This window comes from Esox lucius, chromosome 3 (assembly GCF_011004845.1).
Source record: "Esox lucius isolate fEsoLuc1 chromosome 3, fEsoLuc1.pri, whole genome shotgun sequence".
In the NCBI taxonomy this organism is placed as follows: Eukaryota; Metazoa; Chordata; class Actinopteri; order Esociformes; family Esocidae; genus Esox; species Esox lucius.
The window spans coordinates 34,051,182-34,069,619 of NC_047571.1; the positions used below are offsets into that span (position 1 = coordinate 34,051,182).

Consider the following 18,438-nt stretch of genomic DNA (forward strand, 5'->3'; position numbering starts at 1 on the left):
AGTAAACCACATTAAAGAGAACGAACTGGCAAAATGCTATTTGGTTCAATTGAATGTCCTGTCTGAAAAAATGAGGTTCTAGGACAGATGTTGTCTTTCAATGTTTCGATTTTCTTTACCAACCTATAAATTTAAAACCTGTTTGTCAATTACTGTTGCATTTCCCTGGAGATTAAGATTGGTGGTAGTCCCTCTGTGTCAGAAGTGTTCACTAACCTGGTCCATTGGCCTTCTTTTCTTCTTGCTCCTCCTCTGCCTCTCCTAACTCTACAGTCACATGACCTGCAGAGAACAAAGTAGGGTGTAAGACAGAATCCCTTCTGCATTTTGGGGCACCTGTCTTTATACTTCTGCAAACAAGGCTCTTGTTTAAGGTCTCTTAAGTGCATCATTTACAGGAATAAAGGGATTTGGGATAAAACCCAAAGAGTACTTTTATGCTGTTCATATCTTCATTACAATTACTTTGATTTAAACATGCTGGAATTATTGTAACAAAATGCTGTTGCAAAAGAAATCCCAGATTTACAAAAATACAGGTTGGAACACTCCTGGAATCCGGAGGGAATAAGATGGAAATCTGGGAATACTCCAACTGTGCTACCTGTAAATCCAGTACCCGTGCTAGGACTTACCTTCCTTCTGGTCCTTCTTATGTTTGCCTCTCTTGGTGTACCGCTTCCAGAACTTCCGCTTCTCTTTGCTTCGCTCCTTCATGGCTGTTTTGGAATCTGTTATCCAGGCGTGGTAAAGAAACTGTGGGAGTGGGGGTACAGGACAGTGAGCAGCATGTTAGTTGGAAAATAACGGAAAGAAACTTGTGCACCATTAACCCAGACTTCAGGATAAATCATCCATTGATACAGACAGACGATATGCAGTGACACAAGTTAAGCAGTGATCTCATGTTAGGGATTATTTCCAGTCACAAGTGTGCTGGGGTCAAGAGGTCAGACCCAGAGGCAAATGACACAAGATCAACAGCAAAACAAGTGGCCATCAATAGTTAATCCTTTATAACCCAAACATACCAAAAGAACATGAATCAGACAAGCAAAGAAAATACAAAACTATTTTTGCTCCACTGTACATCCATATAGAAGAGATTTCCATGTATGTAATTATTCAGCTACATTTTCTACATTCATTTGGCTGTTTCTCAGTAACTAGAGTGTGGCGCAACACCATGGTCATGAGCTTTTACTAAAAGATGATCAGAGGGGTATTCCAGAAAGCTGGACTGTTAACTTAATGAGCAGTGTCAAACCAGAAGTTGAGCAAGTTTTTGCCTCCAGAAAGAAAGCTTGATGTGTGGCTTGATCAGAAACCATTGCTACAATTGCTCTGAACCAAACTTGCTACATACTACATACTACTAGATTAAGCTGATCTTATCCTATCCAAGTGAATTAAAAGCAGCGCTCATCCACCAATCAGACTCTATTCCATCACTATGGCCCGTCTCTTCTCAGATAACCCAACTGACATCAAAGTATCAAAATGAACAAACCATTGGAACTTGAAAAGATCCTTTAGATTTAACCCTTAAGGTATAACCTTTTATATTTAACCCTTTAGATGTAACTGAACAAGGTTAGTTTAGAAACAAAAGCTCTGGCACTCCCTTTATCCAGTTAAGAGAAGCCTGATATGAATTTAATCTGAATTTATTAAACCATCTCTCTGAAACATTGCTAGGTAAAATCATATACTAAAGTATCTACATGTATTAACTTGGGACTGCAGAACAATATTTGACATTAACAATCTAGTGCAATGGAGCAAACCACAGGCAAAAAAACAAGACAAAAAACAAAAAACAGACACAAGGGATATCCAGTAGCAACTCGTGCAAACTACTGCAAAACAACCACAATAACATGACCTTTGAAGTGTTTCCGTTTCATATCTTTGCTGTTGGATAGTGCACCTCTTTAATTCCGGTTACAAACACATCTTGCATTGACATGGGACGGAAAGACAATATGTCCACACAGCACAGACTGAAGTAACCACTCAGGTCTGGTGATTGATACCTTGGCTGCCCTGAGTATATACTGGAGGATGGTTTTGGGCAGCTTAAAGATAGATCGAGGAAGAGCTATGAGGGCAGACAGAAACTTTCCAACAGCTCTCTGAGGAAACACAGAAGGAATAGTGTAATAGAGATGGGAGAGTTAGTAGAAACACAGAGAAGGAATAGTGTAACAGAGATGGGAGAGTTAGTAGAAACACAGAACGTGAACATTTTCAACAAGGTATTAAACTAACAATGTAGTGACAGCTGATGATGTAGAAAACATTTCAATCTTTGGAAGATAGAAGATTGAAATGTTGAAATACACAATATGTTATAACACAGAACTGACTATGAAATACTCTACACATTACAATATATATCTCACAACAGCAGCAGCTGTACAAGTCTTTACGTATATGATGTTCTCAATTAAAAGTTCCAATAAGGTTTAACAACAGCCGATTTACCTTCTGGGGGCATGGAGGGGTTAAAACTCTGCTAGAACCACTGAGAACTGCAAGCAGTTCTGAAGGGATTTTCTAAATAAAAATTATAATTACTTAGTTGTAATATTTTCATCATTTGAAGACCACATAATCATGCTAGCATAATCATGTAGCTAGTAACTTTACATAACCAAACAGCTTGCCTAAGCCTTTTAGTTTATTTTTTGTTGATCAGAAAAGGCTTTTGGAAAGAGCTTGACATAAAGCCTATTTTGGAATACCTATATTTTGAGTCTAAACTTTTCCTTGTAGAATTTGTCTGACACCACAATTTCTGTATAGGCATATCTGAACTAATCATATTTATAGATACCTGAATAGCTTCTAAAAATACTGAAAGCAAGCAGCATTGACACAATCTGTCATTTTCTTGCTAATTTGATGTTTCATTAATCAATGTCCATTATGTTGCTTTCCATCAGCAATAGTGATTAGACAGTCTTGAAATCAATGTTGAAAGTGGTACAATATTAGATAGCTAAGTAGGTTGGCTGGAGAAAAACGATGTACATGCCTTAACATAATATTTAGTGACCTTTCTTTGCAAAACTTTCTAGCTAGCTACTGTTAATAACACAAATGCCTCCCACTGCTACTTGACAGGCAGAGCCCACAATGAATGGAAAATATACCTTAAACACATTTTATTTTATATCAATCAAATATCCAATTAAATGGTGTCTAATATTGAGAGAGAGAGGTGTAGTACAGACTGATAACCTGGAGCCTGCTGAAGGCCTGACCCCCACCTGGGAACGGAACGACTGAAAATGACATTAATAAAGATTACATCAAGTGAGAAAACTTTACTACAGTCTACTCCGGTCTGTTGCAGTCAAGGCCAGTCTAGTCTGTTTTGTTGTAGTCTGGTGAAATCTAGTCCGGACTGTTGTAGTCTGGTTTAGTGTAGTCTGGTCTTTTGAGGTCTGGTATAGTCTTGTCCGTTCTGTTGTAGTCTGGTCTAGTCTAGTCTGATCTGTTGTAGTCCAGTGCAGTGTAATCTGTTCTGTAAAGACAATAAAAAATGTCTGCTCTAGTCCGTTCTGTTGCAGTCTGGTCTAGTCCATTCTGTTGCAGTCTGGTCTAGTCTGTTCTGTGGTAGTCTGGTCTAGTCTGGTCTGGTGTAGTCTGGTCTAGTCTGGTCTGGTCCTCACCTGAAATGCTGACTTCTTGGGCGGCTCTTGGTCTTCACTTTTCACATCCTCTTCCTCTTCTTCCTCACTATCAGTTTCAAAAAGGTAATAATCTCCGCTTCTCACCACTGAAGGGAAGAACGTGGTGTACTGTTAATGGTGAAATGTAACTGGAGGAAAGGCCTCGAATAGTGATGTAAAGTTACTGATGAAATGTAACTGGAGGAAAGGCCTTGAATAGTGATGTAAAGTTACTGGTGAAATGTAACTGGAGGAAAGGCCTTGAATAGTGATGTAACGTTACTGGTGAAATGTAACTGGAGGAAAGGCCTCGAATAGTGATGTAAAGTTACTGGTGAAATGTAACTGGAGGAAAGGCCTCAAATAGTGATGTAAATTTTTCTGATGAAATGTAACTGGAGCAAAGGCCTTGAATAGTGATGTAAAGTTACTGGTGAAATGTAACTGGATGAAAGGCCTTGAATAGTGATGGAAAGTTACTGATGAAATGTAACTGGAGGAAAGGCCTTGAAAAGCGACAAACTGTTACTGGTGAAATGTAACTGGAGGAAAGGCCTTGTGGTGACAGGCGTTGTATGTTTTGTGGTGAATCTTTGTGTGAGGCAGAAGAAGGTGAAATTTAAAGCATAGTATTAGGAGGAAGAGGCTGAGAGAGCACAATCTTACACACGGCACTGTATTTGTTTCCTAACCAATGGCAGACAGGCAAAGGTGACTTGGGCAGAGACTTTAAAGTTATTGGAATAGGTGAAACTGGCGTATGTCCTTGAACAGAAGAGCCACAATGGGGAACAGGAAGAGGATGGAACAGAAGATGCTGGGTAATATATGATGGGATGTTTAGAGTATGGATGAAGGATGAAACAGTTAAATAATGAGTGAATGCAACATCGTGATGGGGAGATACTACAAAAAAGATTAAATACAAAACAGGCCATAAAACAGAAGAATTGAGTAATGACAGTTCTTTATGGAGAACTTTAGTTAAGAGAAAAGACATCGTACCCTAAGCAGGAAAAAAGATACTTCAATATACTTAAAACAATGTATGAAAATCTACATTTTCAAACAAATGTTTTGTATTGATTGTCAGCTATATTAGCATTTTATTAGCATTAATCACATCATTATTAGCGTTCAATACTGTCCCAACATTGATACTTTTGTATGTTTTTTAATGCTAATAAAATGACTATACAATTGACATAAAATGTATTACAAACAAATATACATTCAGACAATTCAAGTATATATATATATTTTTTTTTTGCTTGGGACAACTTTGTCAATCATGATAAATAAGTCGACTCATTGGGACCTATCAATCTTTAAAGCCTTGTTAATTAAGTTGGCTCATTGCTCAGCTTTTCTCTTGTAGAATGCCTGTTGATGATCATTTGGATAACAGAAACAAAATCCTTTACCCTCTTCTTTCCAAATTAGAAAGATGTAAAAGGGCGAAGGGTTTTATCCCTGCTGAACACCGTCACAGCGAGAAATTCCCCACTAAGAGCTCCAAGACAGACAGGACCGTGATGATCAGGTCACTCAAAAACATTAAGGCATCTGTCCTTTTCCTTTAAACCAAGGCAATCCTGTCTATTTAAGGCAACCCCAATTATATGGTTTAGTTACATGACCGAGAAAGTGAAGTTCAGATATTTTGGGGTTTACGTGGAGACATTTATTCAACCAGGTAGGTCTTCGATTTGATGAACCAGGGGCCTTAAATAGAATCAGAAAAGGACTGAAGTCTGGACGAAACCCTTGTACTCTTTTGGTTCTTTGTTTGTTTTGGGTTGTCTGGAGCCCAGGTGCAGTATGGGAATCCTCTAAGAGTTCTGGTCAAGGACATGACAGCCAATCAGAGCGGAGAAAGAAGGAGGGGTCAACCTACTGGAGGCGTGGTCAACCCAAGGCCGCCACCACTGCTTTTTTTTAGTCTTGGATTTCTCTTTCTGGCTTTGTCGCTCTGCCCCTAAAATAAAAATAGTTTCACAGGGAGATCCATTATACTGTAAACGGGAAACATTTCTTAATTCAAAACAAAGACATCTCAATGAATCATAAACCATTGAGACCATAACATTATTTACAGTATCGATATTATAATAATCGTAATCATATTCAACTCTACTACTGGACATCCTAAAGATCCCTTCAGACATTCCCAACGCTCTGTTCTTATGGACCATCTGGTACACCCGATTTTGGCAGGCAGTGTTCCTGAAGAGACTTCCTCATTATACAGTACCATCATCATCATCCTCCTGCTCCTGTAGCTGTATGGGTTTCTGTCCATCTATTGATTCCTGAACGAGACTCAGCATCTTCTCCTTCCCTCTCTTGAACTTCTCCTGGCGCTGCTTGATACGGTCCATCCTGGTGGCCGGGGGTGGATTAGTTATTACTCAATCACTGCTCCTCCAAGCAATATTTCTCTAATGACACTGGAAGGGCTTATTAACTATTTCGACCAATAGGCTTGTGAGAGGCTGGACAGGGCTTCTGTGTTCGAGGTCCACACTGAGGTCACAGTTCATATTAAGTTATGCATCAGGTTGTTGTGACTCACTGTCTTTTGAGCTGCTCCATAGATTTGCGCTCTTCCTCCAGTCTGGCTTTCACTGCCTTCACTATAGTAGCCTGGAACAATTCAGCTCCTCTGAAACAAAGACAGACATTATAGCCTCGAACAACCCATCTCCTCTGAAACACACCGAGACGATATAGCCTGGGAAGCCATCTCCTCTGAAACACTAATACTTCACATTTTCTATCTCCTAACCCTAATTCTAATCTTAGCCTAACCTTAAACATAACCTCAATAACCTTATCTTTATCTCTAAATTTAAAAAAGCCCTGACACCTTACACGCAAGGCCTGAACTTAAAAGTAACCCTTCTGACACTAACTCCAATTTTAAACCAAAAGCCTTTTTTCTAGTGACTCGCTATATAACCTTGTGTGAGCTGATTTTTCATGTTTTGTCTTTCTGTTTGACCTAGCTCTCACACACACGGCCAGTGTACCTAGATGCCAGTATCTCTGAGGCTCTAATGTCCGCCACAACATGGAGGAAGTAGTAGCTCATGAAGACGCGTCTCTGTAGGAGGAGGAAGGCAAAACAGATGCTGTCCCAAATAATCCCTGCCTCATCGCTGGGGAGGTCACACGCCTTATCGTCCTCTCCTAGAGAACACAGCAGACACAGAACACAGCAGACACAGAACACAGCAGACACAGAACACAACAGACACAGAACACAACAGACACAGAATACAGCAGACACAGAACAAAGCAGACACAGAACACAGCAGACACAGAATACAGCAGACAGAGAACAAAGCAGACACAGAACACAACAGACATGCAGAACACAGCCGAAATGCAGAACACAGCAGACACACAGAACACAGCATAGATGCAGAACACAGCAGACATAAAACACAGCCGAGATGCAGAACACAGCAGACACACAACACAGCAGACACACAGAACACAGCCGAGATGCAGAACACAGCAGGCACACAGAACACAGCAGACAAAAAGAACACAGCAGACACAGAACACAGCAGACACACAGAACACAGCAGACACACAGAACACAGCAGGCACACAGAACACAGCAGACACACAGAACACAGCCGAGATGCAGAACACAGCCGAGATGCAGAACACAGCAGGCACACAGAACACAGCAGGCACACAGAACACAGCAGACAAACAGAACACAGCAGACAAAAAGAACACAGCAGACACAGAACACAGCAGACACACAGAACACAGCAGACACACAGAACACAGCAGGCACACAGAACACAGCAGACACACAGAACACAGCCGAGATGCAGAACACAGCCGAGATGCAGAACACAGCAGGCACACAGAACACAGCAGGCACACAGAACACAGCAGACAAACAGAACACAGCAGACACACAGAACACAGCAGACACACAGAACACAGCAGACAAACAGAACACAGCAGGCACACAGAACACAGCAGGCACACAGAACACAGCAGACAAACAGAACACAGCAGACATACAGAACACAGCAGGCACACAGAACACAGCAGACACACAGAACACAGCAGACATACAGAACACAGCAGACACAGAACACAGCAGACACACAGAACACAGCAGACACACAGAACACAGCAGACACACAGAACACAGCAGACAAACAGAACACAGCAGGAACACAGAACACAGCAGACAAACAGAACACAGCCAACACAGAACACAGGAGACAAACAGAACACAGCAGGAACACAGAACACAGCAGACAAACAGAACACAGCCAACACAGAACACAGCAGGAACACAGAACACAGCAGACACACAGAACACAGCAGACACACAGAACACAGCAGACACAGAACACAGCAGGCACACAGAACACAGCAGACACAGAACACAGCAGGCACACAGAACACAGCAGACACAGAACACAGCAGGCACACAGAACACAGCAGACAAACAGATCACAGCAGACACACATTTTGAGTAAGACACATTTATGATTTCAATAGTGGAATTATGAAAAGTAAGTGGAAAATGAGGTGGAACATGCTAAAAACCAAAATCTCTCTTTCAGTATTATCCAACTTCTATAACTTATGATTTGATGCTTTTGTCGTATCCCTGATTACTACACAGTCTGGACAGAATCTAACAACAGTCACTACGGTTGAAGACCTACGTGATAAGCCAGTGGGGACGTCATATTCTTTGATGGTGCAGGCCAGACTTAGCAGCTGAATCAGCCAGCAACTGTCCTTCATCAGAATCCTGATGTAACCACAGGCCAGGATCTGAATGTAGCACACAGACTAGGAATCAGTTACATGAACACATTTAATAGACTGGGAATCAGATATATGAACACATTTAACAGACAGGGAATCAGATATATGAACACATTTAATAGACAGGGAATCAGATTTATGAACACATTTAACAGACAGGGAATCAGATATATGAACACATTTAACAGACAGGGAATCAGATAAATGAACATGATTAACAGACAGGGAATCAGATAAATAAAAAGATTTAATAGACAGGGAAGCAAATTTTCCGAAGCTTATTGAAGCATTTAATGAAGCTATCAAGCCTTTATAAGCTATTAATGACATGTTACTCACAATAGAAATGTGCTACATGGTGTGTAAGTGTGTGTGTGTGTTTGTGTGTTACTCACAGACAGGATGTTTTTCATGGTGATCACAAACACATTATAGGCAATCAGGAAGTCCCAGTAGTGGAGAATCGTCTTGGTTGGCTTCAGCAGGAGCTGCCCGCCAAACAGCAGGAAGTAGAAACAGCCTACCAGATAGCCCAGACAGAAGATGCTGATCCGTGTGGTACCGGTGATGAAGATGATGGTGAGCACGAACCAGAACAGGTAGCTGAACACGATCACCTTCAGCATGTCCAGATAAGACCTGGTAAAAAAGGAAGGAGAGAAGAGGAGAAGAATACAGGAGAAAGAAATATGAGAATGTGAGGACGGGAGGAGAGAAGGAGAGAATGGGAGGAGGGGAGGAGAGAAGGAGACGAAGGGAGGAGTGAAGGAGAGAATGGGAGGAGCGGAGGAGAGAAGGAGAGAATGGGAGGAGAGAAGGAGACGAAGGGAGGAGTGAAGGAGAGAATGGGAGGAGGGGAGGAGAGAATGTGAGGAGAGAAGGAGAGAATGGGAGGAGGGGAGGAGAGAATGAAAGGAGAGAAGGAAAGAATGGGAGGAGGGGAGGAGAGAAGGAGAAAATGGGAGGAGGGGAGGAGAGAAGAAGAGGGAAGGGTTAATGTGTTAAAGTAAAAGTGGTCTAGTTTTACTCTCAGCGGGGTAACACAGTGTTTTAGGAACACCCAGGTTTTAAACCGTCTGGGTCTGAAATGAACCTCTGGAAAACACTCTTGAAGTTCACTTGGCCCTGAAACCAACTGTGTGGATTCCATGTTGCGGAGCGGGTGTCTGAGGTATATGCTGGTGATCCAAAGTGAGGAGGCTTGTTTATTCTACTTTTATCTCCCATCGTAAAATCCGGTCGCTCCCTCACTGCCTCTCATCCCAGTGCTCTTAAAAAGACACATTTATCATGATTATCTACCATCTCAGGAGGTCATCTAAAAGAAAATATGAACATATTATTTCTTCCTGACCACTTCACCTAAATAGGGATAACACCCATCAGCTACAGAAATTTAATTATTCCATCAAACTACAGTGGAAAACACATCTGAATATTCCATTAAGCTTCAGTGGAAAACACATCTGAATATTCCATTAAGCTACAGTGGAAAACACATCTGAATATTCCATTAAGCTACAGTGGAAAACACATCTGAATATTCCATTAAGCTTCAGTGGAAAACACATCTGAATATTCCATTAAGTTTCAGTGGAAAACACATCTGAATATTCCATTAAGCTACAGTGGAAAACACATCTGAATATTCCATTAAGCTACAGTGGAAAACACATCTGAATATTCCATTAAGTTTCAGTGGAAAACACATCTGAATATTCCATTAAGCTACAGTGGAAAACACATCTGAATATTCCATTAAGCTATAGTGGGAAAACACATCTTAATCATTCCATTAAGCTACAGTGGGAAAATACATCTTAGTTATTCCATTAAGCTACAGTGGGAAAATACATCTTAGTTATTCCATTAAGCTACAGTGGGAAATCACATCTTCCAGTTGAGTGCGCAGGAAGATTGTAAATGATGTTTGTGGTTTTACAGTAACATAATCATACATCCATTAATCGCATCATCTTAATCTGATCAACTTCTATCAGACTTACAGTAAGAGGTTGATTGGGATCGATCAATATATGGAAAATTAATGATCTGAAACCCTGAAAATACAGACAGGTGCTCATTCTCGAAGAGTACTGCGTATTTCACCCATACATGGGGTCTTCAAGTGCCCGGTGTTTATGGAACCGTGTATTGGCCCTGTGTTTATGGAACCGTGTATTGGCCCTGTGTTTATGGAACCGTGTATTGGCCCGGTGTTTATAGAACCGTGTATTGGCCCTGTGTTTATGGAACCGTGTATTGGCCCGGTGTTTATAGAACCGTGTATTGGCCCGGTGTTTATGGAACCGTGTATTGGCCCTGTGTTTATAGAACCGTGTATTGACCCTGTGTTTATGGAACCGTGTATTGGCCCTGTGTTTATAGAACCGTGTATTGACCCTGTGTTTATGGAACCGTGTATTGGCCCTGTGTTTATGGAACCGTGCATTGGCCCTGTGTTTATGGAACCGTGTATTGACCCAGTGTTTATGGAACCGTGTATTGGCCCTGTGTTTATGGAACCGTGTATTGACCCTGTGTTTATGGAACCGTGTATTGACCCAGTGTTTATGGAACCGTGTATTGGCCCTGTGTTTATGGAACCGTGTATTGACCCAGTGTTTATGGAACCGTGTATTGGCCCAGTGTTTATGGAACTGTGTATTGGCCCTGTGTTTATAGAACCGTGTATTGACCCTGTGTTTATGGAACCGTGTATTGGCCCTGTGTTTATGGAACTGTGTATTGGCCCTGTGTTTATAGAACCGTGTATTGACCCTGTGTTTATGGAACCGTGTATTGGCCCTGTGTTTATGGAACTGTGTATTGACCCTGTGTTTATGGAACCGTGTATTGGCCCAGTGTTTATGGAACCGTGTATTGGCCCTGTGTTTATGGAACTGTGTATTGACCCTGTGTTTATGGAACCGTGTATTGGCCCAGTGTTTATGGAACCATGTATTGGCCCAGTGTTTATGGAACCGTGTATTGGCCCTGTGTTTATGGAACTGCGAACTGACCCTGGGTCAGGTGAATGCCGAGGTAAATCTGTTATCTATTATGTTACGATGTTGAAAGTGGAGCATCAAAGAGTCCTAAAGACAGGAAAAATTTCCTTTTCCCTCTGTGCCCAGGTCAAACATAGTGAACTTTATAAGGAAAAGGATGCTATTTGGAACCTGCTTCTTCTAGATAAAATCCTGTTTTGGAATGAATGTATGGATGAATGCATGGATGAATGGATGGATGAATGAATGGATGAATGTATGGATGGAGAGGTGGGAAAAAGGACAGACAGACGGGGAGACGGGCTTAAGATACGCTGATGGCTGCACGGAACAGATGGGTGAGTGTCGTCCTCGGTGGAACTCAATCACGGCAAGAGAGAAAAAACCTTTTCCACTTTTCCTTAAAAGCCGTAATTGAGTTAGAGTCCCAGACTGGAGGGTCTGAGGCGAAGAGACGGAGAGGTCTGGGGAGCGGGTCGGAGAGACGGACACCAACTGGACAGACCGTTTGGCGTTTTATTGATCCCCACCTCTGTAGCCGTAAGGTGATACATTGAAAAACAACATAATAAGTGCCGGGGAATAAGGGCTGACTAGTCCCAAATGCCCCCCCGTGTTCCTATACAGCACTTTCCATTTGACCAGGGTCCTGTGGTAGAATACAGGGCATAGGGAAGCATTTGGGACGTGTAGGTGAAGGGGTAGTGCTGTCTTCACTACACTACCCTCTGTTGATGGACACAGAGTGCTATAATGAAAGAGCTCTCCGCTCCCAGAATCACAACACTGGAATGTTAGAAGACGATACGGTCGATGGGAATGGACAGCCCAGGACAGCCTCTCTCCCTTTCCCTCGTCCTATCTCCCTGTTTCATCACCCTTCCTCATTTCCTGCCTTGTGCTGTCGGGGAGAGAGCTCGGGGTCGGTTCTTCGGCCGGGCAAAGCACCTTGACACTTCAGCGGTCAGGCATAGATACTGGCCACGGTTGCTGTCAATTAAATGTCTGCTTAAGTCCATTCCTATAGTGGACCAATGTACTTTATTGAAAATGTTAGATAGTTTGTTTTTGTTTCAATAAACTTCCTGAATTGACAGGAACTGAAATGAATGTCTCTTATGGGGTCAGAGTGTTCAAGTAAATAGCATTGTCAGTAGTTGTACCTGCAGTGTATGAAATCAGGAACAGGGTTGTGAATGCTGAAGGAAGACGCGTCCAGGTCTCTACAGATCTCCACGTTGTCCCCAGCCATAAGACGAACAGCTGCCTCGTTTTCCTCGTCAAAAATACTTCTCTGCATAGAGGCGCAGAGCAGGAGCATGAAGTCATCTGGAGAGGAGACCAGAGATTGGAGATTGTGACTAGCTAGGTGGCTGATAGCAAACAAATTTAAAATGTCAACACGCCATGAACACGAATGAATAACATGACCCATACAGATGAGGAACATGGGGTTGGGTTTCATGTGGAAATCTGGGATATACAGCCACTTGATGACATTGGATTCCATCGTCCAGTTAGGAAACCTCCACGGGTATTCTGAAGAAACCAGAGCCAACAACTACAAATATCAGTGGCCATGTCATCAAAGCAGAAACAATCAACACGCTGTGCATCATATACATCCCATAATGCAACACAGTATCACACACCTCTGCAGGCGGCTGGCGGTATTCCAATGCAGATGAAGTACTGCCAGGTCAGCAGGCAGGCCAGGAAGCAGCAGTACTTAGACCAGATCTCAGCGATGGCCTTTCTCCTGCGCCTGTACATAACCGTGATCAGAGCAAAGGCGTGCAGCATGGCGTAGAAGTCCATACGCTGGCCAATCACATTCACCGCTAACAGGAAGCATGTCTAGAGCAGGGAGAGAGCGTGGAGAGAGATGTTCACGTTTTTGATGTGGTAGTCATGCTATTCTCAAAAGCATGAAAAGTGTACAATGAACCCAAAATGGACCCCTCTGTAAACAGTACAGGCAGAATCAGTACAACTTGTAGGGACAGTGATCTGTATGATAATAACTTCTTCCACCTACCTCCAGGCCAAACTTGTAGAAGAAGTAGTTGATGAAGTACTTGGCACATTTGAGGATGCCATGGTCGAGGTGTTGCCGTGTTATGTCATGGAAGATGATGCGTGCAGCGGGCGCTGTCAGCTTGTTCCTCAGACGATAAAACTCCTGGTGACGGTAGATGGTCACCTCAAACGCCAGGAGGGCCAGCATCAGGAAGTTGTACTAGATACAGACAGACAGGGGAGGAGATTGGGAGGAGACAGGGGAGGGGACATGGGAGGAGACAGGGGAGGGGACAGGGGAGGATTCAGGGGAGGAGTCAGGGATGGAGACAGGGTAGGAGACAGGGGTGGAGACAGGGGAGGAGACAAGGGAGGAGACAGGGGTGGAAACAGGGGAGGAGACAGTGATGGAGACAAGGGAAGGAGACAGGGGTGGAGACAGGGGAGGAGACAGGGGAAGGAGACAGGGGTGGAGACAGGGGAGGAGACAGGGGTGGAGACAGGGGAGGAGACAGGGGAAGGAGACAGGGGAGGAGACAGGGGAGGAGACAGGGGAGGAGACAGGGGAGGAGACAGGGGTGGAGACAGGGGAGGAGAAAGGGGAGGAGACAGGGGAAGGAGACAGGGGTGGAGACAGAAAATATACTGTATAGTAAATAAATGATAATATTATAAATCAAAAAAGTCCCATTGAACAACTCTTAAATACCTCTTATAATCATGTCCTACATACATATACACACACCTGTGAGTGGTCATAATGTTTTGGCTCATCAGTGTATATATGTTTTACGGCTTTGTTTTACTAAATGTGTACCTTGCTTTATTTTTAGTGCAGTATCATCTACCTTGTTTTAAAATTATGTTAAATACGGAAGCCAAATACAGAGATGACACATTATCACAATCCAAACACGTGCCAAAAGCAATCCACTACCTCCGTAAGTAATACAAGGGAAAGTAAATAATCTACTGGCTATATTATAAAACGTTTAAATCATGAGTTATGATACATTTGCTTCAGTTTATACATTTACATAATTTAGCAGATGCTTTTATCGAGAGATACTCTCTTCGGTAGAGTGCACACATACTGGTTTCATACTGGTTTCATACTGGTTTCATATTGGTTTCTTGCATCTAATTTAGCCAAAGAAGCAAAAATGGCACTTGCCACATTGCTCGCATACTGAGGCAGTGAACCCCCTCAAAGTGAACCTCCTCGCAGTGAACCTCCTCACAGTGAACTTCCTCAAAGTGAACCTCCTCACAGTGAACCACCTCAAAGTGAACCTCCTCGCAGTGAACCTCATCGCAGTGAACCTCCTCAAACTGAACCTCCACACAGTGAACCTCCTCACAGTGAACCTCATTACAGTGAACCTCCTCACAGTGAACCTCATTACAGTGAACCTCCTCAAAGTGAACCTCCACACAGTGAACCTCCTCACAGTGAACCTCATTACAGTGAACCTCCTCACAGTGAACCTCATTACAGTGAACCGCCTCAAAGTGAACCGCCTCACAGTTAGCTACATCATTTGGAGACCAAGGTTCAAATCGAGCTTGTGGATTAGCATAGAAGCAAATGGCCAACACTGAGTTTTGGGTGTTAGTCATAAAATGTGATGGCTTGGCCCAGTCGTGAGTCTTTGTGAGCTTACATTCCTTTCTGGAATGTTAGGAATCCTGTCTAGACTTTCTGGTAAAGTGTTTTGGACATATCTTGGCACTGTAAAAATATAAAAACCCAAACAATAAAAAATCCCATATAACCAAGTGTTGTTTAATTATGCAATATTATGATAATAACAAAACAATGTCCAACATGAAATTAATTTAAATCTATTATAACGGGTAATTGACTTCACATTACCATGAGAAAGGAACCTGGTTAGTGATGCAATACAAATGGATGAGGATCAATACAAATGGACGATCACTACCTGTTAACATAACAGGAGTCAGAAACACATTTACCCATCCAGCAGTACCAGTTGAGAGGAGGACAGAGTTTGTGAAAATAACTAAAATCATCTTTACCGTGGCGATTATCATTACATTCGCTCCTCAGGGAAAAGCAGAAGTCAAAGCCAACACTTCAGTTGAATTGCTGCGCCCAAGGAAATGTGAAAGATGAGGTTGGATACGAATATCCTGGAATACGCAGGTCATTTGTAGCCCTTTGCTCACCGTGAGATAGTCCAGCAGGGGGTTAAACTTTTCCAGGCCGACCCAATTGGACGGGTTAATTCGTTGCTTTATAAACAGCGAGTTCTTCAACTCCCCTTGCTTCTGTTTTTCGCTGTAATTCACTTCCTGGAGAGGGAGGGAAAAGGCGGAGTCAGACCACAGATGCCCCTCACAGAGACAGACACATTCCAACCATCCAATGACCCGGTGATGCTCCTCACCATGGAACAGTTCTTTTGGGGAGGGTTTATGGACTCCAGCTGGTAGAGCATTTTACAGACGATGACCACACAGGTCCAGACAGTGCAGATGCTGGAGGCCACAGGTCTGAAGCGGCGGAAGGGAAGGGCGAAGGCCCAGCAGGCCAGGAACACGTAGTTAAACAAGGTCACCTGTAGCACGGGACAGAGAAAATTAAAGACAACCAAGGTGTCGATTCCACTGATGGTGTCAAAATTACATAAAGAAATACTAATTTGTATCAATAATGAAGTTATTTATTTAGCCTCAGTTATAAGTATCCTTATTGATCAGTGATAAGAAAATGTATTGATCAGTGATGAGGAACCTTTGTGATTACTGATATGGGAAATTTGTGATCAGTAATATGTAACCTTGGTGATCTGTGATGAGTATAGTTACTGGAGAACTGAGACATGTCAGCTAACTGTCAATCAATTTATGAATGGGCCAGTACCTAGAGGCCTTGCCTCTTTCAAAGATACCAGAATAATCTATGAGGACACAATCTGGAGGCCTTACCTCTTTCACAGATGCCAGAATAATCTATGAGGACACAATATGGAGGCCTTACCTCTTTCACTGATACCAGAATAATCTATGAGGACACAATCTGGAGGCCTTACCTCTTTCACAGATAACAGAATAATGTATGAGGACACAATCTGGAGGCCTTACCTCTTTCACAGATACCAGAATAATCTATGAGGACACAATATGGAGGCCTTACCTCTTTCACTGATACCAGAATAATCTATGAGGACACAATCTGGAGGCCTTACCTCTTTCACAGATAACAGAATAATGTATGAGGACACAATCTGGAGGCCTTACCTCTTTCACAGATAACAGAATAATGTATGAGGACACAATCTGGAGGCCTTACCTCTTTCACAGATACCAGAATAATCTATGAGGACACAACCTGGAGGCCTTACCTCTTTCACTGATACCAGAATAATGTATGAGGACACAATCTGGAGGCCTTACCTCTTTCACAGATACCAGAATAATCTATGAGGACACAACCTGGAGGCCTTACCTCTTTCACTGATACCAGAATAATGTATGAGGACACAATCTGGAGGCCTTACCTCTTTCACAGATACCAGAATAATCTATGAGGACACAACCTGGAGGCCTTACCTCTTTCACTGATACCAGAATAATGTATGAGGACACAATCTGGAGGCCTTACCTCTTTCACTGATACCAGAATAATGTATGAGGACACAATCTTGATGACGTGGATTTCCAGGAGCCACCAGATGAAGATCTGCAGCTTGTGGAAATATTCCAGGAACTTGAGGAGCAGAACAGTAAGACGGTCCACCACAAGGTGCCACTTGTTCTTTAGATCTGACCGAACGAGACAGACCAATACATCAGGAAGACTAATGTAGAAATAAAAACAACAGATACACAAAACAATCCAGTCGTCCCTGTGTGGGTGGGATCCTGGGTTGGTGTACCTGAGCTGGTGTTCTCTGTGGAGGTCTCCATCCCCACACTGGCCCCCTGCCCTGCACTGGACCTGGACTCAAAGGACTTTGCAAAAGACTGACGGAGGTCAATGGTGTGACGGAGTGCTCCTTTCTGCTTCATCCCTACATCCTTCTCCTCCGTCACTACAACCAGGGTTTCCTCCTTCTCCATCCGTATGGCTCCTTCTCCAGATGACATGCTGAGCATGGTGATGTCTGCCAGGCTCCCGTCCTGATGAACCAGTCTGGTGGGGAGAAAGACTAATGAACCAGTTGGGAGACAGACTGATGAACCAGTCTGAACACAGACAATCTAATGAACCAGTCTGGAGACGGGAAGATGGGATTAGGCTCATGGTGGACCAAACCAGCATCAATGTATTTCCAATTTTCCACGCTTGCCTTATGGTGTAAATTGATTTGGTGAAACTGTAGCATGCAGACACACAAACACTCATCCCCAGGATCCCATCATATCAATAACAGCAGATGTTATGACAGATGATGTTACAGCCATGAGACTATATACCCAGAAAACAGATGATGTTATAACGGATGACATTTCAGTTGTGACTGCATATACCCAACAACAGTTGCTGTTATAACGGATGATGTTACAGCCATGAATCTACCCAAAAACAGCTGATTTCATGATGGAGCATACTACATTTGACTGTATCTACCCAATAACAACTGATGTCATAACGGATGATGTTATGGATGTGACTGTATCTACCCAATAACAACTGATGTCATGATAGATGATGTTATGGATGTGACCGTATATACCCAATAACAGCTGATGTCATAACGGATGATGTTATGGATGTGACTGTATCTACCCAATAACAACTGATGTCATGATAGATGATGTTATGGATGTGACCGTATATACCCAATAACAGCTGATGTCATGACGGATGATGTTATGGATGTGACCGTATATACCCAATAACAGCTGATGTCATGACGGATGATGTTATGGATGTGACCGTA

General features: G+C 42.7%; 1 protein-coding gene across 3 annotated transcripts in view; it reads right to left on the reverse strand.

Moving 5' to 3' along the window:
- LOC105030517 (piezo-type mechanosensitive ion channel component 2) overlaps positions 1–18,438 on the reverse strand; it is an 82,399-nt gene that overhangs the window by 14,640 nt on the left and 49,321 nt on the right. For all 3 annotated transcript variants that reach the window (XM_029115529.2, XM_034291472.1, XM_029115528.2), the window contains 18 exons: positions 17,431–17,687; positions 17,157–17,317; positions 15,940–16,110; positions 15,719–15,844; positions 13,545–13,745; positions 13,159–13,363; positions 12,944–13,045; positions 12,670–12,835; positions 8,891–9,134; positions 8,390–8,501; positions 6,713–6,872; positions 6,256–6,345; positions 5,935–6,062; positions 5,578–5,658; positions 3,681–3,787; positions 2,037–2,135; positions 636–756; positions 217–282 (listed from right to left, as the gene is read on the reverse strand). In XM_029115529.2, coding sequence (XP_028971362.2) covers positions 217–282; positions 636–756; positions 2,037–2,135; positions 3,681–3,787; positions 5,578–5,658; positions 5,935–6,062; positions 6,256–6,345; positions 6,713–6,872; positions 8,390–8,501; positions 8,891–9,134; positions 12,670–12,835; positions 12,944–13,045; positions 13,159–13,363; positions 13,545–13,745; positions 15,719–15,844; positions 15,940–16,110; positions 17,157–17,317; positions 17,431–17,687 — 2,597 coding nt within the window. The remainder of the gene's footprint in view (positions 1–216; positions 283–635; positions 757–2,036; positions 2,136–3,680; positions 3,788–5,577; positions 5,659–5,934; positions 6,063–6,255; positions 6,346–6,712; positions 6,873–8,389; positions 8,502–8,890; positions 9,135–12,669; positions 12,836–12,943; positions 13,046–13,158; positions 13,364–13,544; positions 13,746–15,718; positions 15,845–15,939; positions 16,111–17,156; positions 17,318–17,430; positions 17,688–18,438) is intronic.